Source organism: Balaenoptera physalus (genome assembly GCF_965194825.1).
Source record: "Balaenoptera physalus genome assembly, chromosome: 19".
Classification (NCBI taxonomy): Eukaryota; Metazoa; Chordata; class Mammalia; order Artiodactyla; family Balaenopteridae; genus Balaenoptera; species Balaenoptera physalus.
The window spans coordinates 37,036,059-37,060,533 of NC_138900.1; the positions used below are offsets into that span (position 1 = coordinate 37,036,059).

The 24,475-nt window shown below is 35.8% G+C and overlaps 1 protein-coding gene across 18 annotated transcripts in view; it reads left to right on the forward strand.

Moving 5' to 3' along the window:
* CHD9 (chromodomain helicase DNA binding protein 9) overlaps positions 1-19,254 on the forward strand; it is a 244,116-nt gene extending 224,862 nt beyond the window's left edge. For all 18 annotated transcript variants that reach the window (XM_082438894.1, XM_082438891.1, XM_082438893.1 and 15 more), the window contains 5 exons: positions 3,971-4,110; positions 4,425-4,646; positions 10,189-10,317; positions 13,310-13,414; positions 15,784-19,254. In XM_082438894.1, the coding sequence (XP_082295020.1) occupies positions 3,971-4,110; positions 4,425-4,646; positions 10,189-10,317; positions 13,310-13,414; positions 15,784-16,662 (1,475 nt within the window). In that variant the 3' untranslated portion in view covers positions 16,663-19,254. The remainder of the gene's footprint in view (positions 1-3,970; positions 4,111-4,424; positions 4,647-10,188; positions 10,318-13,309; positions 13,415-15,783) is intronic.
* Positions 19,255-24,475: the final 5,221 nt, after the last annotated feature.

A 24,475-nucleotide genomic window follows, 5' to 3' on the forward strand; every position in this document is an offset into this window, starting at 1 on the left:
AGAATTTTAGTTAAGAGCAGCTGAGTCTTAAAATGTATGGACCACAGCATACTAATCGTAAAAAAATGTAACTTTTCGATTAAAAGCAGGTACGTGACTGGAATTTCCTTTATACCTCCATATACATAGGGCTAAGGACTCTATTTCAGTATTCTACTAAATTCGTTTGCCATACAATAGCTTGTAAACATTTCAAAACTCCTGTGCCTGTGTACAATGTGTGGAATTCCTGAAGTTTGGGAAAATAGTGCTTTATTATAGGTGTTAAATTGATTGCCGTTTCCAGTTGCTGCTCTTACCGCTTTCTAATTATAAATTATAATTAAATTATCAGTTAGAGTCATCAGACTTACTTTTGTCTCTTACGGTTTTATTAACCATTCAGTGTAAGTCTCCAATTACTGGACTTTCAGACACGTATGAATGAGCCACAGTTCTCTTACTGAAGTATAAATCCCCCAAATTGTGATTTACAATGGCATGGAGCTCTTTTTTTCGTGAGAAAATGGGAAGAGATGGGGAAGATAAGCTCTGGGCTTTTTTCCCAACCTAAGTGGGTTTAATAATACCACTGCTTGTACCTTGATAAGTTCATAACTCTATAAAGTGGGATTGATACGTCTATCATCTGAACATTTTAATGCTATTGCAGCTGAAGATTGTACAGTCTTTGCCTATAAGTAATTCTTTGATAAATAATACTGTTTTAATAGTATCAATAATAACACTAATTTGCACCTATACCAAATATTAAAAAGCCTCAAACATTAAAACTAGATAGAATTATCTAAGAATTGTATCTCATCCATCTTGATAATTGCAAATGTGAAATCTATTTTTTTTTTGGCCGTGCCATGTGGCATGCGGGATCTTAGTTCCCCAGCCGGGGATTGATCCCTTGCCCCCTGCATTGGGAGCTCGGAGTCTTAACCACTGGACCACCAGAGAAGTCCCTGTAAATGTGAGATCTAGCTCTGTCTTCCTACATGACTCTTAGGAAACCTGCTAACATTTTTTAACCTTTTCTTGTTCGCGAAGTGAGGAGTTGGGGTCGATGGAGAGGTAGCATTGTTAGGTGGATTAAATAATATATGTAAAGTGACTAGTATGGAACTTGACACATAATTAGATGCTAAACAGATGTTAAAATTAGGTTTTAGAATTAGATGCTCAACAACTGCTATTATAATTCTTCGTATTAAGCCCTTTTTATGTTTGTATGGGCACCCCTGAATTTTATCTAAAAGCTTTGAGTGAAGATACATCATATAATGTAAATTAATTAATGAAGGACAGTAAAATAGCATAAATTATAAGAGGACAAAACTAAAGAGCCTATTCCAGAAACCACCTGGAATAGTACACAAAAGATGGTAGAGCCAAACAGCCTGGGTTTGCATTCTGTCATTTACCACTGTTGTGACATTGGGCCTGAGACATAATGTTTCTGATCACATTTATAAAATGGGCTTAATACCTCTGTGTTTTGTTTGTTTTGTTTTTGGTAATTTAAGAAAACATTTGTAAAACCTAGTCCAGGGTATGGCACCTAGTAGGCATTCAATAGAAAGAAGGTATTTTTAATATTGTTGTAATTACATCTAAGATAAAGACAACACAGGCTTTATAGAGTAGAGTAGGTTAAATTTTCCATTTTGGATTCTGGGTTAAAATAAATCAGTAATGTTTATTAAAATCACTCTCAAAAAGAAGTCAAGGTAGCTGGGTTTGTTGTTGTTGTTTTAAAAAAATGAAAGAAGTCAAGGGAGTATATAATTTGCCAAATTGGCTATGTTTATAAATGACCAAATAGGATTTGTTTATAAATATATACTTTGGTGTGTATACTAATGTTTTTCCATAGATAATTGTATTAAGTACTTTTCTTTTTATATAGCACTGGGATAGCAGTAAAGGGAAAGTAAAAGAAACTTAAGACGGTCTCTGCCTTTCAGTTGCTTGGTAGACTAGACCTACATGTTAAAATATTAGACAATACGTTGATAATGTATCTTGCCACACAGCATTATAGTTAATAAATGTTGGAAAAGAGAGAAGTCACTGCTGTCTAGAGACTTAGGCAGAGTCCTGTGGAAGAGGCAGAATTGAACAGAATTTATAAGAGGAAGATTAGATAATGGTCTTTCTGGAAAATGACATTGAGAGAGAGTCAGGGAATAGCTTGAACCAGAGACTTGATGTTGGGAAAATTGTATGGTTTTAGGATAAGACTGACCTAGCTACTGTTTAAATTCTTACTGGATAGATATTTGTATAAGGTCAGAGACTGCTTAGCAAAGGTAAATCTAGATTATGGGCAACATCAAAAACTGAGCTGGGGAGGGGATTGGGTTGGTGGTCAGGCAGGAATGAGGCTTAATGTAAGGCATTTCATTCATACTAGAATAGGAAGCCATGAGAAGTTCTTATAAAACAGAATAGTACTTTTAAAAGTAGTATTTTAGGAAAGTTATTCAATTATTACAGTTAAAATGTACTATAGTGAAAGTGTTTTCAAATATTCATAATATTTTGTTAATCTGATTTTAATGAAATAATGAAAGCTGTTCTTTTTTAATAATATGTCACATTCCTCAGTGCTTTCATATGCAAAAATAATTTTTAATCATTGTAATTAGTTATTCCTTACTAATTATGAATTAAGGTATTTTTTGTAACTGAAATGTGAGGAGAGTGACTTCCATAGGGTTCCACAGCCAGCCAAAGGGAAATGTCTTTCAGGGATACATAGGACTTGGTCAAAAATTCTCCTTGAATGATTGAAAATGCATTTCTCGCTACAAACTGTGAACCATTTTAAGCAAACATCTCATTCTTAATATTTTCTTTTATAAGAGTGTTCTAGATTACGTACTCTTTAAGGATAGGAACTGTGTCTTACTCACCTTTGAATCATCATAGTGCTTTGTACATAGCTGTTTGATAAATGTGTATTTATTTATTAGGAAAAAAATGAATGCATGGAACTGTTTCATTCATACCTCTTACATTTTTTAGTGAGTGCCTACTGAAATGAAGAGCAAGAAGGGTCAGTTTAATTTGGCAAGAAACAGTGGTGATCTTAAAGAAAATACCTTAAATAGGCTGGGACAGGAGCGGACTGTGGGAAATTGAGGAGTGAGTTTGTCGTGAGAAAGAGGAGCATAATAGCGACCAACTTTTCAAAAGTTTTGAAGGTTATGAAAAAGCCGAAAGAAGTTTATTTTTTGTTTGAGTTGGGCCATGTTTTTAAGTTGATAAGAATCTAATGTAGAGTAAGATATTTTGGCACAAAAAAACAAAGATAAATGATAAAACAAACTTTTAGAAAAAGTAGGAATTAATGGGTTCAAAAAAGGGGGAAAGGTTTGTCTTGTACATGAGAAAGGCATGGTTCTTCCTCTAAAATGGGACAAAAGAAAAGATGTGTGACTATCCAGGGGAGAAATTTGAGGAGACAGGTCAAAACTTGAAAGAGATCTAGATTACAATTCTCCTGGTTTTTGAATGAGAAGTGGGGTGGTATTTTTAGTCCAAGAATTGCTTGATTTGGTCTGACTGCTTGTAAAATAAGAACTAAATTTCTATGTATTTTTTTGAATAAACTTTTTCTTTGATTATGAGTATCATTACAACTATTAATTATTTATTTTATTGGAGTATAGTTAATTTACAATGTTATATTAATTTCTGCTATACAACAAAGTGATTCAGTTATACATCTATATACATTCTTTTTCATATTCTTTTCCATTATGGGTTATCACAGGATATTGAATATAGTTCCCTGTGCTATACAGTAAGACCTTGTTGTTTATCCATTCTCTATATAATAGTTTGTATCTGCTAATCTCAAACTCCCAATCCATCCCTCCCCAACCCCTGCAAAATGTCTATGTATTTAGAAAAGTAATTACTTTTAATTTAAGAACTAGATTTTTATCACTCTTTTGCATTTTTAATTTGTTAGGTACTCCCATTCAATCAACCCTTGGTGCCAATGGAGTTTTATTAGACAACCAGCCTGTAGTCAAAAAAAGGCGGGGAAGGAGGAAGAATGTAGAAGGTGTTGACATCCTCTTTTTCAACAGAAATAAACCACCTAATCATGTAAGTAAAGTAATGCTTAAAAACTACTGATCCTTGAGTCCAAAATTCAATTCTAGTAAATATACATATTGCTGTTCGTGAATGTTTTGTAGAATAATAAAGATAACTAGAAAATTAGGAGTATACTATATAGCTTTAGATTGTATCTCAGTAGAATCCAGCACTGGCCAAGATTCATGAAAATTTTAAATTTGAAATATTTAGCAGAACTTTAAACAACTTTTTTTTTCCTATTCAAAAAGAATTGCTTCATTGGACCAAAATCAGAATGCTAAAGCATGGAAATAAAATTGTCATTTGATGTTTTTCTACAGGTTACTTTAGGCTTAACCACCTCACAGATTTCTACAGGGATAAATCCAGCACTATCCTATACTCAACCTCAAGGAATTCCTGATACAGAAAGTCCCGTTCCAGTTATTAATCTTAAAGATGGGACAAGACTTGCAGGCGATGATGCACCGAAAAGAAAGGATTTGGAAAAATGGCTTAAGGAGCACCCAGGTTATGTGGAAGATTTAGGAGCTTTTATTCCTGTAGGTGATGCCTTATAAAACTTGATATATTTTACCTCTATGACTGGTCACACCTATAATGATGAAGCATAAATTCTCACCCACTTATGTGTTCTGCCCAAGATTCAGGAAAATTAGCAGAAAAAAGTAATGACCATCTTTCCCATGATACACTACAATATCATTTTCCATTTTTCCATTCTGCATTCAATAAGTGTTTAAGTAATAAAAACCATCTCTCATATACAGACTACTATCATAGACCCAATGAAGGTTGTAATGTTACAAAACTTGCAATCTTTTCCCACAAATAGTTTATTTTAATATAATAAAAATGATCATAGTAAACATTTATTGAGACTTAGCTGTGTGCCTGGCTTTATACTTAGCATGGATTACCTAATTTAACACCCCCTAACTTTATCAGAATGGCATCATTATAACTTTATAAAGAAATGGAAATACTGAATTTTTAAATATTGAGCTGGCCAAAAAGTGCCTTCGGTTTTTAAGTAAAAATAAAAGACACAGTTTTCATTTCGCCAAGAACTTTATTTAACAACATATTCACCATTTTGTTCCACTACCTTCTGCCATTTTTCAGGCAACTTCATAATTCCATCTTCCCAAAACTTTTTATCTTGTTAAGCAAAGAACTCTTCCAGGTGCCTTTTATAGTCTTCCAAGGAATTGAAATTTTTTCCATTAAGAGAATTTTGTAAAGACCGAAATAAATGGAAATCTGAAGATGCAATGTCTGGTGAATATGGTGGATGAATCAGAACTTCCCAGCCAAGCTGCAGCAGTTTTTGCCTGGTCATCAAAGAAACATGCAGTCTTGTGTTATCCTGATGGAAGATTATGTGTTTTCTGTTGACTAATTCCGAACACTTTTCATTGAGTGCTGCTTTCAGTTGGTCTAACTGGGAGCAGTACTTGTTGGAATTAATAGTTTGGTTTTCCGGAAGGAGCTCATAATAGAGGACTTCCTTCCAATCCAACCATATACACAGCATCACCTTCTTTGGATGAAGACAGACTTTGGTGTGGTTAGTAGTGGTTCACTTCGCTTGCCCCACTATCTCTTCTGTTCCACATTGTTGTACAGTATCCACTTTTCATCTCCTGTCACAATTTGTTTTAAAAACGGAACGTTTTCATTACGTTTAAGTAGAGAATCACATGCAGAAATACGATCAAGAAGGGTTTTTTCCGCTTAACTTACATGGAACCCAAACATCAAAGCGATTCACATAACCAAGCTGGTGCAAATGATTTTCAACGCTTGATTTGGATATTTTGAGTATGCCCGCTGTCTCCCGCGTGGTATAATGTTGATTGTTCTCAGTTATGTCTCAGTTTGATCACTATCAATTTCAACTGGTCTACCCGACCATGGAGCACCATCCAGCGAGAAATCTCTAGCACGAAACCTTGCAAACTACTTTTGAGGGCTTCCCTGGTGGCGCAGTGGTTGAGAATCTGCCTGCCAATGCAGGGGACACGGGTTCGAGCCCTGGTCTGGGAAGATCCCACATGCCGCGGAGCAACTAGGACTGTGAGCCACAACTACTGAGCCTGCGCGTCTGGAGCTTGTGCTCCACGGCAAGAGAGGCCGCGACAGTGAGAGGCCCGCGCACCACGATGAAGAGTGGCCCCCACTTGCCGCAACTAGGGAAAGCCCTTGCACAGAAACGAAGACCCAACACAGCCAAAAATAAATAAATAAATAAATAAATAATAAAAAGGAATTCCTTTTAAAAAAAAATACTAAAGTCTGAATGTAAGCTCTCCAAGCATATTTTTAAAAAAAACACAAAAAACCACTTTTGACACGTTCGATCGATCAGTCGCAGCCCTTTCTCCATATACTGCACAAATCTTTTTTTGTGTTTCAGTTGTGTTTTTACCTTTCTTGAAATAATAAAGCTTAATATGCCGAAAATGTTGCTTTTTTTCTTCCACCTTCAGTATTAAACTGGCTACGCAAAAATTCACCAATATTGATGTTTTTTTTAAATGCACCCTGATATGACAGCTGTCACAATACAATCTAACAAAATTGTTTTGAGTGAAGTTAAAGACAACTAAGTGCTACTAGAGCCATCTTATGGAAAACACCAAATGAACCTTTTGGCCAACCCAGTAAATAGTGCAAGGCCACGCAGCTATTAAGTCTTAAATCCACTGTCCAAACTACTACACTTAAGATCTCATAAGAATACAGCTTCTGGTTCTCTTCAGATGCATGGTTTATATTAGTCAAAGATGAGAGCAGATATATTCATTTGCTTTTTTCTTATCCTCTGAAATACTTGCTACTCACTATCTTATGGGCATATGGTTTTCTTACTCATAGAAATCTATTATTTAAGTTTGTAATGCTTTACTGTCAGATGCTGATGTACCAAATTTTGTATCAGTCTCCCTTGATGTTTCTATATATTTTATAAGGTAAAAGAGTAATGGCATATCCTCTGTACAGTGAAGTTAGTGGGCTTGTTCTGTCTGCTTCCATTATGAAGATTAATTGGATAACCCATTGAAGTCGTCCCCTACCCCATGAACTTCTTAAGGGCTATCTTATTCACCTTGTATCCCCAGGACTTAGCACATAATTCCTGATACAGAGGATGGTATCTAGCTCCTTGTAAATATTTACTGAGTCAATGATGTAAAAAATTTTAAATGAAAGTCTTTTGGAGACTTAAAAGTGCTATATAAAGGTAAAGTGATTGTTATTTTATTAACAGAAAAAAATTCATTACCTTATTTTTTCATGCGAAAGAACCACAAAAGCTCCAGTCCCTAGAATGTGACTGTATCTATAATACATATTTTTATATACTTGTATCTGTAATATATATTTAGTTTAATACTTTACATTGCTATTATTGTCCCCAAGAGGTAACCTGGTAGTCTAAAATAGGGAGCCTCAGTCTTGGCTTTTGAATGCCTTTCATATCCCTAATTTTTTCAAAAGATGCCACAAATTCTCAAATAAACTTTCACTTAATTCTTTCGATTTAAAAAAAAAAAGCCAAATAAAACTCTTGTAATTATGAGGGGAAGGGTTGTCAGTAAGGTGAGCAGTCATAAAATGAGTATTGCAATTCTAAAAATAATGAGAATTGTTAGTTTAACCATATACTTATTAACATGTTAGAAAACAACATTCATTTATTCAGTCAGTAAATTTTTATCGGGCAACTATTATGTGCTAGTTACTATTTAAAGGGATTTAGGATAAAACAGTGAACAATATAAAGTTCTTGCCCTCGTGGCAGTTATACTCTAGTCTCTGAAGATTGTCATACCCTTCTCTTACCACTGCAAAGGAATCTTTATTACTTTTTTTTTTTAACTTATAGCAGTTCATCATTTTCACTGCAAATAAACATTTTGTCCTAATTTTTTTTTTTTTTTTAGAGCTTTGTGTCTTGATCTTGCTTTTTTTAAAAAAAAAAAATTTTATTTATTTATGGCTGTTTTGGGTCTTCGTTTCTGTGCGAGGGCTTTCTCTAGTTGCGGCAAGCAGGGGCCACTCTTCATCGCGGTGCGCGGGCCTCTCTTGTTGCGGAGCACAGGCTCCAAACGCGCAGGCTCAGTAGTTGTGGCTCACGGGCCCAGTTGCTCCGCGGCATGTGGGATCTTCCCAGACCAGGGCTCGAACCCATGTCCCCTGCATTAGCAGGCAGATTCTCAACCACTGCGCCACCAGGGAAGCCCCATGCCCTAATTTTTTACATAACTTTATTATTAAGATTTTAAAACATTGTTATAAGTAGCATTTGTTGGAGTACAGAATACAAGATAACGACTGGTATGATTTCCCAAGGGCACTTTACATTAATGGTGTCTTGGATCTCACACTTTGCTGTGGTATCTCTACAACAAATTGATCATAACGTGGTATATGTACTATACCAGTGGTATGTATAAACTGCCATGGAAACTGATAAAAGAATAATTACTCTGCCCAGGCGAAGTGTCTGGGAAAAGAGAGAAAATAGAGCTGACATATGACTGGTGGATGATATTCTAAAAGAATAAGTAGGCGTTTGACCAGGTTAATACTGGCCAAACGCCTCCTTATTCTAGGCAGGATAAGAGGAGGATACTCTAGGCATTATAGAACAATTATGAAGAGAGTCTAAAAAGGATATAGTCATAAAACAGTGACTAGTCTGATATTCCAGAGTATGTGAGGGAATGAGTGGGGTAATAGTAATTGGATAGAAGAGGTGAATTCAGACCAGGCTGTGATGGGACTGGTATGCCATGCTGAAGAGTTTGAGTTTTAGTCTGTTGGAATTTCTAATTGTTTAGAAATGACTGCAGACATCAAGCCCTACTTTGTTAACAGTTGTTAACAGAGGTGAGCAGCATGGTTTGGTGGAAAGAGTTTTTATTGCCACCTATTGCCACCTGCTAGCTGCATGACCTTGATTCCCATTTGTAGAATAAGAATAATATCTTTGGGGGACTTCCCTGGTGGTCGAGTGGTGGAGACTCTGTGCTCCCAACGCAGGGGGGCCCGCGTTTGATACCTGGTTGGGGAACTAAAATCCCTCATACCGCAACTAGAGAGCCTGCGCACCGCAACTACTGAGCCCACATGCTGTACAGCCTGCCCGCGCACTCTAGAGTCTGCACGCCTCAACGAAAACCCAGAGCAGCCAAAATAAATGAATACATTTTTTAAAAAAAGAATAGTATCTTTGAGTATTGTGAGGATTATGTAAAAAGAGATAAAGTTTATTAGTGAGATGAAGAGAAATGAAAGCCAGTAGTACACATATAAATGGTTTCAGAGCACTGAGAAAAGCTGATGTTTCAGGTGAAATTCATCAGGAGAAAATGTAAAGAGGAGGCTCTTCCAGCATTATTGATAACTCCTTCAAGTAACACTCTAGAAATACAGTGATCTTTGAGGGCATTTAAGGAAAGAACTAGCAATGTCCTCATTTCAGGAGCATACTTCCATATAGAAGATAATACTGATCATTATTAATAACTGTTTAAATATATAATTTGAGGAAAAGGTTCATGTAACATTGTCTTATTCAGCATTTTTATTAATAAATATAAAAATATTTAAACCTTAAATATTTTTATCGTATAGCTATGGGGTAAATTCTTTAATATGATATATTGAAGATATGTGATAGAATATATATAAGATATAATATAAATCTTCAATATATAATATAAACAGTTGACCCTTGGACAGTATGGGGGTCAGAAGTACTGATGCATGCCACCCCCACAGCCAAAAATTTGAGTATGACTTTACAGTTAGCCCTCTGTGTCCTCAGTTCCACATCCCTGGGTGCAGTCAACCATGGATCGTGTAGTCCTGTAGTACATACTTACTGAAGAAAATCCACATATGAGTGGGCCTGCACAGTTCACACCCATGCTGTTCAAGGGTCAACTGTATTAATATATCTTATAGATAACATATCTTCAATTTTATATGACTAAATTTCTTGGATCAGCTTATTTGTACTAGTTGCACAGTTAAAGATTTTCAAGCCATTCCTTTGTCCATATATTTTAGAGAATGCAGCTCCATGAGGGGAGACCCAAGCAAAAAAGACATCGTTGCAGAAACCCCAATAAACTAGATGTGAATAGTCTCACTGGAGAAGAACGTGTTCAGCTGATTAACAGAAGAAATGCCAGAAAGGTATTTATGTATTTGTTGTTAATTTTTCATGTTGATTCACTGCTTAAGAGATCTCTAGAACACTATTTCGTTATGCAGTATTTTCTAACAGACCTGGTTGGGTTAAATCTAGCAGATTTGCGGGAAAAGACATGGACTACAATTTTATGCAGTCCAATTTCAAATCTCACGTCTTTGTCTAAGCTGTTGAATGAAATAAGCAAGTTAGTTTACACTATCTGTGCCTAAGCAGTGGCCCTGAGCAAGAGCACTACATCTAAGTCAGTGGTTCTCAAAAGGGGGCAACTTTGTCCTTCAGGGGACATTTAGCAACGTCTGGAGACATCTTTGGTAGTCGCAACTTTGGAGTAAGGAGGTGGGTGTTGGGGAGGTGGTGAGCAGGGGAAGGATGCTAGTGGCATCTAGTGGGTAGAGGCCCGGAATGCCGCTACACCTCCTGCAGCACAGGGGACAACCCCTACAACACCAGTCCAAAATGTCTGTAGTGCAGAAGTCGAGAAACTCTGTTGAAAGGGGACACTATTCTCATCATGGCCATTATAGATTTATATATTTATCACGTGATTTTCCATCATTTGGCTGTTAAGTGTCTCGTTCTATCAAAATGGGCATGTTACATAATTTTCTGATAGATGAAAATAAAATGTCTTAAACAAAGGTACCTTATACACTAATAGTACCCCTGTGTTTACCTTCTTGCTTTATTGATTCATGAATGGTAAGAGTCAGGTTTTTCCAGAGTCTATTTCTGAACCAAATGTGGCTCAACATTTGTTTCCCCAAATTGTGTCTGTTTTATGTTTGGATTGGTATATGTCTCTTTTACCTCCTATAGTAAATGATAGAACACTTGTGGCACCCTTTTGTAAGTTCACAGCTTTGACATTTTTATTGTTTTCTATTCTGATGAGCAAGCAACAAAATAAGTAAGAAAGAAGAAATGGCCTCAGAGTAAGAACAGCAAATTTCTCCTTGAGTTCCTTCACTCACAAATTAAATTACCCTACATAGGTCACATTAATTCCCTAGTTCTGTCTTGCTCTCTGTTAAATGACCTCACTGCTAGTATAAAAATGCATGAAATCATTTGACTTTCTCAGAAGAAATATTGAAATTGGAAGAAAACCACTTTTAAAATAACAATTGTCTTAATATTATCGTATGCCCTAACTCATTAAAATTCATATTGATTTTTCTCCAATTTTGTAGAGATAGCTTATTCAGCTTTTGTTAGTGCTTTAAAGTGATGTCATAGATGTATTAGGGGAAGAACAAGATGACATTTTAGTTGCATTTTCCTTAATTTTATGCTTGCATAGATTGTGTTACAAATCTTTGCACTTCATCTTATAATGAAATTAGCATTTCTAGATATGAATAAATTTCTCTTAGCCCGTTTTAAGGAAATGGAACCATTTTTTAAAATTTTTACTTGTTAGGTTTAACATTAAACACCCTAAATTTTATTTTTCATTGTTGTAACCAGATAAAAGTCCTGTTCATTTCCTTTAGTTTGTAGATTTCTTTATTGTTCTGAGTTTCTAGAGTACAGACTTATGGATTGATCAGTTACTAAGGAAGAGATCCACCTCCTGAATCCCCATAAACCATACAGAGGGCCTCCAGTTTAAATTGGAGCTTAATGAAGGTCATAATAAAAAGGAGATGGCAACAGAAACTTGAGAGGCTAAGTAAAGACTATAGGAAATACTAGATAAGAATACCTATAGGTATTATAACTGGCCATATTAAACCCTGTCTATATCCTAACAAGATACAGTATGTATTCATTCAAAAAGGTGTAGAAAAAGGAATTATTCAAGAAGTATCTTTAGACTCCAAAGGAACATTAAATTGGTAGGTTCAAATCATTTAAACATTTAAAGGGATATGTATATTTTTATACTTTTAGGGTATCAGTTTACATAATAGATAAGTGCATGGGTTTTTGAGAGCTGAGTTTGAAAGCTGATCCTGACATTTACTAGCTAGCTTTAGGCAACTTGTATAACTTCTCTGAGGCTTCGTTCCTTCATTTGAAAAATAGAAATAATACATTCTCAAATGGATGTAGTGAGTACTAAAATAAATTATGTACTTTAAAGTCCTTAGCACAATAGTTGGCAATATAATAATAATAATAATAGCTTATATTTATTATGTGCCAGAACCTTTGCTGAGGCACTTGAATTATCTCATCTTCATAAAACCCTATGAGGGAGGTGTTGTTGTTATCTCCATTTTGCAGATCAGAAAACTGAGATTCAAAGAGATTTACTGATTTGCCCTAGTTCATGTAAGTGGTAAGTCTGACTCCGAAGGGTATACTCTTAACTAGGCTACACTGCCTACCCAGCATAGTAATTTCACAGTAAACGGTAGTTATTTATTTTACTGTTCCAGTAACTCAAAACATTTAAGGGACTTCCCTGGTGGCACAGTGGTTAAGAATCCGCCTACCAATGCAGGGGACACAGGTTCGATCTCTGGTCCGGGAAGATCCCACATGCTGCAGAGCAACGAAGCCCATGTACCACAACTACTGAGCCTGCGCTCTAGAGCCCACGAGCCACAACAACTGAGCCCGCGTGCCACAACTACTGAAGCCCGCACACCTAGAGCCCGTGCTCCGCAATAAGAGAAGCCACCACAGTAAGAAGCCTGCGCACCGCAACGAAGAGTAGCCCCCACTCGCTGCAACTAGAGAAAGCCTGCCTGCAGCAACGAAGACCCAATGCAGCCATAATTAATTAATTAATTAATTTAAAAGAAAAAAAACATTTAAAATTTACATTAGCACATGTTTATATAGTATATTAATAGTTCTTGTGGACTGTGGTAGTTCTTTTTAATGTAATAAAGATTGTCAAAAGTGGTTCAAAGAATACATCTGTTTTAAAGAAATAAACTGTACAGCACAGAATAAAAGCAAGAAATGTCTTCATATTTAATAGTGCTTTTAAGTGTCTAACAATCTGTTTTTCATTTATAGGTTGGAGGTGCCTTTGCTCCCCCTCTGAAAGATTTGTGTCGGTTCCTGAAAGAAAATACAGAATATGGAGTAGCTCCTGAATGGGGAGATGTTGTTAAGCAGTCTGTGAGTATTTCATAAATACTAATTCAGACATCATTTTTAAAATTAGATGCCATTTAATGATAACTTAGATTAAATTTTAAGTTAAGAATTAACAAAATAGGACTTCCCTGGTGGCGCAGTGGTTAGGAATCCGCCTGCCAATGCAAGGGACACAGGTTCGATCCCTGGCCCAGGAAGATCCCACATGCTGCGGAGCAGCTAAGCCTGTGCACCACAACTACTGAGCCTGTGCTCTAGAGCCCGTGAGCCACAACTACTGAGCCCGTGTGCCACAACTACTGAAGCCCTCACGCCTAGAGCTGATGTTCTGCAACAAGGGAAGCCATGACAGTGAGAAGCCCACGCGCAGCAGCGAAGACCCAACACAGCCATAAATAAATAAATAAATAAAATAAAAAATAAATAAATTTATTTTTAAAAATTAACAAAATATTCCAAGAACATGTGAAGATAGTTTTTAGTTCATAATTTTTGTTTTGCAGAATATGTTACAGATTTCTCAGATGCTGTTGAGTTAGAATGCAGAATCAATATATACTGATTTGTGTTTGTTTTAATCTCTAAGGTACTATTTGAGCAATGCCACAACGAATAGTCCAAGATATTGGGTGGGGGGGGCGGGATTCTCTGGCGGTCCAGTGGTTAGAACTCTGCGCTTCCACTGCAGGGGGCATGGGTTCGATCCCTGGTTGGGAAATTAAGATCCCACATGCTGTGCAGCGTGGCCTAATTAATTAATTGATTGATTGATTAAAAGGCATATTAAGAAAACAAAGATGGGGAAAGATATATATATGTAAGGTTATTCATCATAATACAGTAATAAAAATTGGGAATATACCAATGGTCCATCAATATATTGAAAAACTGCAACTATTTTAAAAATTATATCTTAAAAGAACATCTAATGACAAGGGAGAAAAAGTTCACAGTATTGTTAAATGGGGTAGTAGTTAAGCTCTTGCAGTATCAAAGCCTAACCATGTGGTAAGTGCTGAATAAATAATAGCTATTATGTCTACAGGTGTCTGAATGAAAAAGACAGGCAGTAAACCTATGTTCAGTATGATTCTATTTTTTTTTTTTTTATTTTAGAAAAGAGGTGAAGAGAATTGTAAAATCTGTTTGTATGCACAAGGGGAAGATGGAAGCACACATCCTGAAATGTTAGCAGTGGTTATCTCTGAACAGTGAAACTATGAATGATACTTTTCTTTGTATTTTTTTGTTGTCGTGTTTTCTGTAGTGAACCCTAATGCTTTTGTAAAGAGAACAAATAAGTTGATCAGTTCAAAACAAAATTTAAAAATAGTCCCATGAGAGTCTTTTAAACCACTGTCTAGAGCTACAGTGTCACAAATGGTAGCCACCAGGCACATGTGGCTATTGAGCACTTGGAATGTGGCTAGTCTGAAGTAGGAGGTGTTGTAAGTGTGAAGCACTGTTTTTGGATTTTGAAGCCTTAGTTTGGAAAAACGAATATAAAATATCTCAATAATATTCATAGATTACATATCGAGATGACAATGTTTTTATTATGTTAAATAGACTATATTGTTAAAACTTGTGTCACGTAATTCTGTTTTACCTTTTATTGTGGCTACTAGAAAATTTTAAATTACATATGTGGCTTACATTATTTCTATCGGACAGTGCTGGTCTAGTGGTTCTAAACTCCTAAAACTTTTAGGAATTTTGGTTCATTTGTTTGTTTTTTACTTCTAGGAGTTTTGAGCCCGAGAAAATCATGGGAGAATTTCAAGAAAGTAGCATAGGTTGCCCTCCATTGCCCTGGACTTGGTGCTTCCCAGTCTGCAGGTGCTACTGCTGTTGTGAGCCAAGTGATTTTTTTTCCCCCGGTTGATTATCTTTTTCAGCTTGGCTCTGTCTCCTTTACTCCCAAAGTGATAGTCAGGAAAGAGTCATAGGAAGCACCTCGTTTTCATCTTTACTTACTTCTTCTGTCCTTCCCTTACTGTTCTTCCAGATTAGAAGAGGGGCACTTCTTTAGTCTTCTAGAGCAGTTGGTGATGTGGAAAATGTAAGGGCATGGCAGTCATAACCCTCATGAAAAAATTTCTTTGGACCTTCTGTTTCCCAGAACTATTCTACTAACTTATGCCGCACAGTATAAAAGAGGGCCAGAGACCTCTTTCTGCCCCCTTAAGATAAAATGAGAGGAAGAGCTGTTTCAAGCCACTGCTTATACTAAGATGAGATTGGGTTATCTCTCTCATAATTGGTTATGTTATATCAATACAGAATAAGTTTATGAATGATTACCTATTTTTAATAGCTTATTTGTATCACAAACTAATAGCTATTGATTTTATTTGAAAATGGTTATTATTGATGGATTTTTTTTTTAGGGATTTCTTCCAGAAAGTATGTATGAACGTATTCTCACTGGTCCCGTTGTGAGAGAGGAAGTAAGCAGGCGAGGGAGACGGCCTAAAAGTGGAATTGCAAAGGCCACTGCGGCAGCAGCAGCTGCCACTGCCACCAGTATTTCAGGCAATCCTTTATTAGCCAATGGATTACTTCCAGGTGTGGACCTCACAACTCTTCAGGCCTTACAACAAAACCTACAGAACTTGCAGTCACTGCAAGTAACCGCAGGGCTGATGGGAATGCCTGCTGGCCTTTCTTCTGGAGGAGAAGCTAAAAACGTGGCTGCCATGTTCCCCATGCTGCTGTCAGGAATGACTGGATTGCCAAATCTTTTGGGCATGGGAGGACTCCTGACAAAGCCTACAGAATCTGGAACAGAAGAAAAAAAGGGAAATGACTCTAAGGAGCTAGAAGGAAAAAAAGAAAGGACAGAGAGCCAAAATTCAGAGAATAGTGGTGAAAACTCTGTGTCGAGTTCTCCTTCAACATCCTCTACTGCTGCATTAAGTACAGCTGCAGCTGCCAACCCGTTAGCTCTTAACCCACTATTACTATCTAATATACTTTATCCAGGGATGCTTCTCACTCCAGGCCTTAATCTTCATATTCCAACTTTGTCCCAGTCCAATACTTTTGATGTACAGAAAAATAAAAACAGTGACTTAGGCTCGTCTAAGTCTGTAGAAGTAAAGGAAGAAGATTCCAGAGTTAGAGATCAGGAAGACAAAGGGGGAACTGAACCGAGTCCTCTCAATGAAAACAGCACAGATGAGGGTTCAGAGAAAGCCGATGCTTCATCTGGATCTGATAGTACACCATCGTCATCCGAGGATTCAGATTCTAGTAATGAAGACTGATTCCCAGACTGCACTTAAATTATGAACTGATTTTGGATTTTTTTTTCTTTAATTATTAATTGTAAATACCCCAGTGTTGAGTGCATCAATAACTTACTGACTGAACATTTCAGTTATTTGTTTAGAAGTGCAAACTGCTTTCAGAGACGTTTTGCATGTAATATTTCTTAAGATTCATAAGTTTCTGAACTCGTATGTACTATCAAATACATAAAGGTGTAAAATTACAACAAAAGGCATTATAATTTTGTTGGGGGTTAATTTTATGAAAATTATGCTCAATAAGAGTTGTATATTTAATATATTTGCAGTGAACACAGAATACTTTATGCATATTACTGATTTAATTTGAATATAGTTTTACAGCCTCCTTGACACCTATAATTTACAGATCAAAACTCAGCAATAATTTGGGCAGCTAATGAATGTCATGAAAGCTGTAGAATCTACATCACCATCCATTGCTTTAATTACATGAAAATGCTCTAGTGTTGTGATGCACTGCTGATATTTCCAATTCAGGTACAAGTGTGTTTTAAAGAAGAAATAAGTTTCCCAATCAGCCAATTTAACTGGCTACCTGTTACCTCAGCTGAGTTAGTTTAGGAAGTTTACATTCGTTTCTAATTCTATACTTGTTTTCAGGGGTTTTTTAAACACATCCTATATATCATGTTAATCTGGCAAGAAATATGACTTGCTTTTTGCTGAGCTTAACTCTTAAAATCAGTAAAATTAAGTCATGAAATAATCCTGTGTCATGTAACTTTGGCACCCTCTAGACATATTTAGTTTCAGCTCTTCAAAGTTTGGCCTCCTATTAGAAATAATTGTCTCAGATGAGTAATGTCTGTTTCCAGGGTTCAGAAAAGGCAAACTCATGAAATGCCACTGAAAAGAACTTTCAACACAGCATACTTCATGTAAAAGAAATTGTTTGTTTGCTTTATTTGTGTAGATTTCTATTTGTGTTTTACGTCATGGAAATATTCCGGAATTAACAGATAATAGGGTAAAGTAATATGCAGATAATCTCAATTCATTTTGAGTTTCTAGGTATAAGCAGACTAAATGTTGCCCAGAATCAGTGTTGGGTTATCAGTTTATATTAAATATACTGAGTTGCCCATTTTGAAAATGCACTTTGAATAATCTCAAAAAAATATACGTTACTCCTATGAACCACAAAAAATGAAGCCCAAGGCTTCTGATCAATTTCTTAGAACCCTTTACCATGTAAAATTTGTCTGATGTTTGATTTGTGATACAATTTCTCCTGCTAAAGCTGCTATTATTCTGACAAGGTAGAGGTCCAGGTTCACCTTCATATACTTTTAAAACAATTAGAACTGAATTGGAAATAAAATATCATTTACATCCTAAGGAGAGATAAGTGTTGGCGTTTTTCTGGTACTTAAATAAGTCAGTGATAAAGTTTGCGAGGGGAAAAGTACCCCACTTCTCTCCCAGAGAAAAAATAACTTTTAGTATGTTTTGATAGAACTCTATTGCTTTGTCATGAATTAAGCAATTATATTGGATTTTCCAAGACCTTTACCAGTAAATTATGTTTCTGTATGTAGAATAACTAACCCCTTATTAGAGAGACAGTGTTATATGTATTTACAAAATTATATAAGTTCCACTGGGATTGTATTGATTTTTGTATTTTCCCGAAATAGTACTTTGAATTGATAGTCCTTTATGCAATGTCTTAGCAATAGTCACTATAATGCCCTTCCAGGAGAAGTGGGTAGTAATTCTTCATCATGAAAATGATATATTACGTATTTAGTATCTTCCCTTTGCAGTACTGCACCTTTGTTTAACTAGAATACACCTATGAGATAGCCAAAGTTTTTCAAACACAGTTAACTTAGTTTGCCGGTGAAGTATTTCAGCACCATCCACATTTCCCTTCTCTCCCCCTAGTTATACCCACATGATCTTCATTCTTTTCTGTCTCCAATTTAAAATAAAGGGGAAAAAAGCCCTAGATCTTGTCACTAAAATCTAATTTATATCAAATTTATGAGATAAAGTATTTTCCTAATTATGATCAAATGAATTTGGTTAACATCTTAGTGATTCTCTTTCTATGTAATAAGGCAGTTGCAGTTTTCAAAGCATTAAGGCTAGTATTAACTTTAAACATTCTCTTGGGTTTCAAGACACTTCTATCTAGTACTGATTGGGGAAAAGTTGTCCAGCTATCAGCTTAAAAAAAACATGCAAACATGGTTGTGTAAAGTTAAGGGTTATAAGAAAAGAAATCAGTAGAATTACATAATACTAAAGTTGCAGTTGAAAGGATATCCAAGTATGTGTTGGTAGTTACTAAAAGAATTATAGCTGTTATTGCCTTGTATTTATAGCCCTTGTTTCAGGTTTCATGATTCAAGTCTTAGTCCAATTTTTCTTTTGGACATTTGCAATATTTACCAGTTGTGTTTTGTGTAGTCTGAATTTGCTTTCTGTAGTTGAGCAAACGTCTTAAAAAGTCATTTGTAATTTATTAAATTACTTTCTATGATGTTCTATAGAGCAAATGGAAGTTTAATTATTTTTTATTAAACATATTCTTTGACTACCCATGATGTCAGCCTCTGTACATGACAATGTTTTTTTTATTTTTATATATAATTTATCTTATTCCAGTTATGAAAGAAACCATAGTCATAAATCTTTAAAAGGAAAGTGGAAGAATTTTTAAGAGACAGAAGTTGGCTATAATTATATCCACAATATTATTATTTCCTGAAGTTTTCTTCCCCTGGACCTTTAAAAATCCAGAAAGACTCAGAGATATACCTAACCTCTTAAGTCCATTTTGAAGATCAGTAATTATTTTTTCCCTTGGTCTTAGAGTCTTTCCTAATTCATCACTATTGTTTGCAGTGTTTTTTTATAAATAAGAAAGAAATTTGTTTTTCCGCAAACAACAAAAGTAGAGCAGTGGAGTCTCATCACCCCTCATTTAACTTGAACACATTCAGCTGTACTGCCATGCTTTAGAAAACCTTTCTTTTTTGTAAAATATAGTAAACACAAGTCAACAGCTTCATCTGGTGCTCACGCAGAGGATCAGTAATATGTTCCAGTGCTGGAGGAAGAATTGGCTATGTTGGATGTTTTTGAGAGAAGATACACTATGTATAAAATAATGTATTCTGTATATTTTGAGCTGTAGGAGGGGAAAAAGTGGTTTGGGGGGAGAGTAATTTTTGACTACAAGTAATGTTCACCTCATTCAATAAATCTAGAACTTAATCTCTACATAGATGCAGCTTCAGTACAGTAAGCTATTTATTTTAAAATGCAGAAAAACAAAAAAATATTTAAATCATCCATAAACCCACCCTGAAATACTGTTCATGTAGCTATCCAATCTTTTTATGTGTATGTTATATACATGTAGTGGGTTGAATAGTGTCCTACAAAAATTCATGTCAACCCAGAACCTCAGAATGTGGCCTTAATTGGAAATAGGATCTTGGCAGATAAAACTAGTTAAGATGCAGTCATACTAGATTAGGATGGGCCCTAAATCCAATGACTGTTGTCCTTATAAGAAGAGGAGAGGACATAAGAAACACAAGGAATAGGGCCACGAGGCAATAAGCAGAGATTGGTGCTGTGCAGCTACAAGCCAAGGAACACCAAGGATTACCAGCAACCACCAGAAGCTAGGAGAGAAGCATGAACAGATTCTCCTCCAGAGCCTCCAGAAGGAACCAACCTTGCCAACACCTTGATTTTGGACTTCTGGCCTGAACTGTGGTAGAATAAATTTCAGCTGTTATAAGCCATCCAGTTTGTGGTAATTTCTCACGGTAGCTTTAGGAAACATACATTTTCATATTAAATCAGTACTATATGGGACAGAATATTGGCTGTTTTGCCTTTAATATACTGGCCTCTATGTCAGTAAGTATCCTGCAGTGTGATTTTTAATATATATATTGCTCATACAGGTGTAATTTAATTTAACCAGGAACCTAAAAATGGACATTTGAGTTTATATATGCATTTTTTTGCATCCATCCCTAATGATTTCCTTAACCCCTAGAAGTGAAAATACTTCTGTTTTTAAGGCTTTTGATTTGTGTTGCCAGTGCCAATGACATTAGTAACAATTTATACTACCATTAGCAGCATACATTTTGTGCATGCTCATTTACCCCAAATTCTTACCAATACTGTGTATTGCATTTCAAATCATCTTTGCCTTTACTAACAGGCAAAAATAACATCTTTTTAAAAAACTGAAGTATAGTTGATATACAATATTATGTATGTTACACGTGTGCAATATAGTGATTCACAATTTTTAAAGGTTATACTCCACTTATAGTTATTATATAATATTGGCTATATTCCCCATGTTGTACAATATATCCTTGTAGCATACTTCATACACAGTAGTCTGTACCTCTTAATCCCCTCCCCCTATATTGCCCCTCCCCCTTTCCCTTTCCCCACTGGTAACCACTAGTTCTCTATAGTTTTGAGTCTGCATTTTTGTTAAATTCACTAGTTCATTCTATTTTTTAGATTTCACATATGAGTGGTATCATACAGTATTTGTCTGACTTATTTCACTTAGCATAATACCCTCCAAGGCCATCTGCATTGCTGCAAATGGCAAAATTCCATTCTTTTTTATGGCTGAGTAGTATTCCAGTGTGCGTGTGTGTGTGTGTGTGTGTGTGTGTGTGTGTGTGTGTATCTCCACATCTTAACATCTTAATGAATTTTTAAATCATTCTTCCTTTTTCTTAGTAAAAAATAAGACAGGATGTTATAGAAAATCATGGGGAAGAAGAGAGGAGGAGAAGCACAAAGTAAACAAAAAACCCATAATGTTGAATACTCTCAGACATAATTGTTAACCTTTGGGTCATTTTTTTTTTGCATATACATATTATGTATTTTTTTAATAAAGGTGAAGTTAAACTGTACATACCATTTTGTAACATTTTTTTCATTTACTATATCATAATAATCTTCCCATACCATTAAAGAATCTTTCACATTTTTTTTTATACAGCAGGTTCTTATTAGTCATCAGTTTTATACACATCAGTGTATACATGTCAATTCCAATCGCCCAATTCATCACACCACCATCCTCACCCCCACCCCCGCAGCTTTCCCCCCTTGGTGTCCATAAGTTTGTTCTCTACATCTGTGTCTCAACTTCTGCCCTGCAAACTGGCTCATCTGTACCATTTTTCTAGGTTCCACATACATGCATTAATATATGATATTTGTTTTTCTCTTTCTGACTTACTTCACTCTGTATGACAGTCTCTAGATCCATCCACGTCTCAACAAATGACTCAATTTCTTTCCTTTTTATGGCTGAGTAATATTCCATTGTATATATGTACCACATCTTCTTTATCCATTCGTCTGTTGATGGGCATTTAGGTTGCTTCCATGACCTGGCTATTGTAAATAGTGCTGCAATGAACATTCGGGTGCATGTGTCTTTTTGAATTACGGTTTTCTCTGGGTATATGCCCAGTAGTGGGATTGCTGGGTCATATGGTAATTCTATTTTTAGTTTTTTAAGGAACCTCCATATTGTTCTCCATAGTGGCTGTATCAATTTACATTCCCACCAACAGTGCAAGAGGGTTCCCTTTTCTCCACACCCTCTCCAGCATTTGTTGTTTGTAGATTTTCTGATGATGCCCATTCTAACAGGAGTGAGGTGATACCTTATTGTAGTTTTGATTTGCATTTCTCTAATAATTAGTGATGTTGCGCAGCTTTTCATGTGCTTCGTGGCCGTCTGTATGTCTTCTTTGGAGAAATGTCTATTTAGGTCTTCTGCCCATTTTTGGATTGGGGTGTTTGTTTCTTTGATATTGAGCTGAATGAGCTGTTTATATATTTTGGAGATTAATCCTTTGTCCGTTGATTCATTTGCAAATATTTTCTCCCATTCTGAGGGTTGTCTTTTCGTCTTGTTTATGGTTTCCTTTGCTGTGCAAAAGCTTTGAAGTTTCATTAGGTCCCACTTGTTTATTTTTGTTTTTATTTCCATTACTCTAGGAGGTGGATCAAAAAAGATCTTGCTGTGATTTATGTCAAAGAGTGTTCTTCCTATGTTTTCCTCTAAGAGTTTTATAGTGTCCAGTCTTATATTTAGGTCTCTAATCCATTTTGAGTTTATTTTTGTGTATGGTGTTAGGGAGTATTCTAATTTCATTCTTTTACATGTAGCTGTCCAGTTTTCCCAGCACCACTTATTGAAGAGACTGTCTTTTCTCCATTGTATATCTTTGCTTCCTTTGTCATAGATTAGTTGACCATAGGTGCGTGGGTTAATCTCTGGGCTTTCTATCTTGTTCCATTGATCTATGTTTCTGTTTTTGTGCCAGTACCATATTGTCTTGGTTACTGTAGCTTTGTAGTATAGTCTGAAGTCAGGGAGTCTGATTTCTCCAGCTCCATTTTTTTGCCTCAAGACTGCTTTGGCTATTCGGGGTCTTTTGTGTCTCCATACAAATTTTAAGATGATTTGTTCTAGCTCCGTAAAAAATGCCATTGGTAATTTGATAGGGATTGCATTGAATCTGTAGATTGCTTTGGGTAGTATACTCATTTTCACAATGTTGATTCTTCCAATCCAAGAACATGGTATATCTCTCCATCTGTTGGTATCATCTTTAATTTCTTTCATCAGTGTCTTATAGTTTTCTGCATACAGGTCTTTTGTCTCCCTAGGTAGGTTTATTCCTAGGTATTTTATTCTTTTTGTTGCAATGGTAAATGGGAGTGTTTCCATAATTTCTCTTTCAGATTTTTCATCATTAGTGTATAGGAATGCAAGAGATTTCTGTGCATTAATTTTGTATCCTGCAACTTTACCATATTCATTAATTAGCTCTAGCAGTTTTCTGGTGGAAGTTTTAGGATTCTCTATGTATAGTATCATGTCATCCGCAAACAGTGACAGTTTTACTTCCTCTTTTCCAATTTGTATTCCTTTTATTTCTTTTTCTTCTCTGATTGCCGTGGCTAGGACTTCCAGAACTATGTTGAATAATAGTGGTGAAAGTGGACATCCTTGTCTCGTTCCTGATCTTAGAGGAAATGCTTTCAGTTTTTCACCATTGAGAATGATGTTTGCTGTGGGTTTGTCATATATGGCCTTTATTATGTTGAGGTAGGTTCCCTCTATGCCCACTTTCTGGAGAGTTTTTATCATAAATGGGTGTTGAATTTTGTCAAAAGCTTTTTCTGCATCTATTGAGATGATCATATGGTTTTTATTCTTCAATTTGTTAATATGGTGTATCACATTGATTGATTTGCGTATATTGAAGAATCCTTGCATCTCTGGGATAAATCCCACTTGATCGTGGTGTATGATCCTTTTAATGTGTTGTTGGATTCTGTTTGCTAGTATTTTGTTGAGGATTTTTGCATCTATATTCATCAGTGATATTGGTCTGTAATTTTCTTTTTTTGTAGTGTCTTTGTCTGGTCTTGGTATCAGGGTGATGGTGGCCTCATAGAATGAGTTTGGGAGTGTTCTTTCCTCTGCAATTTTTTGGAAGAGTTTGAGAAGGATGGGTGTTAGCTCTTCTCTAAATGTTTGATAGAATTCACCTGTGAAGCCATCTGGTCCTGGACTTTTGTTTGTTGGAAGATTTTTAATCACAGTTTCAATTTCATTACTTGTGATTGGTCTGTTCATATTTTCTGTTTCTTCCTGGTTCAGTCTTGGAAGGTTATACTTTTCTAAGAATTTGTCCATTTCTTCCAGGTTGTCCATTTTATTGGCATAAAGTTGCTT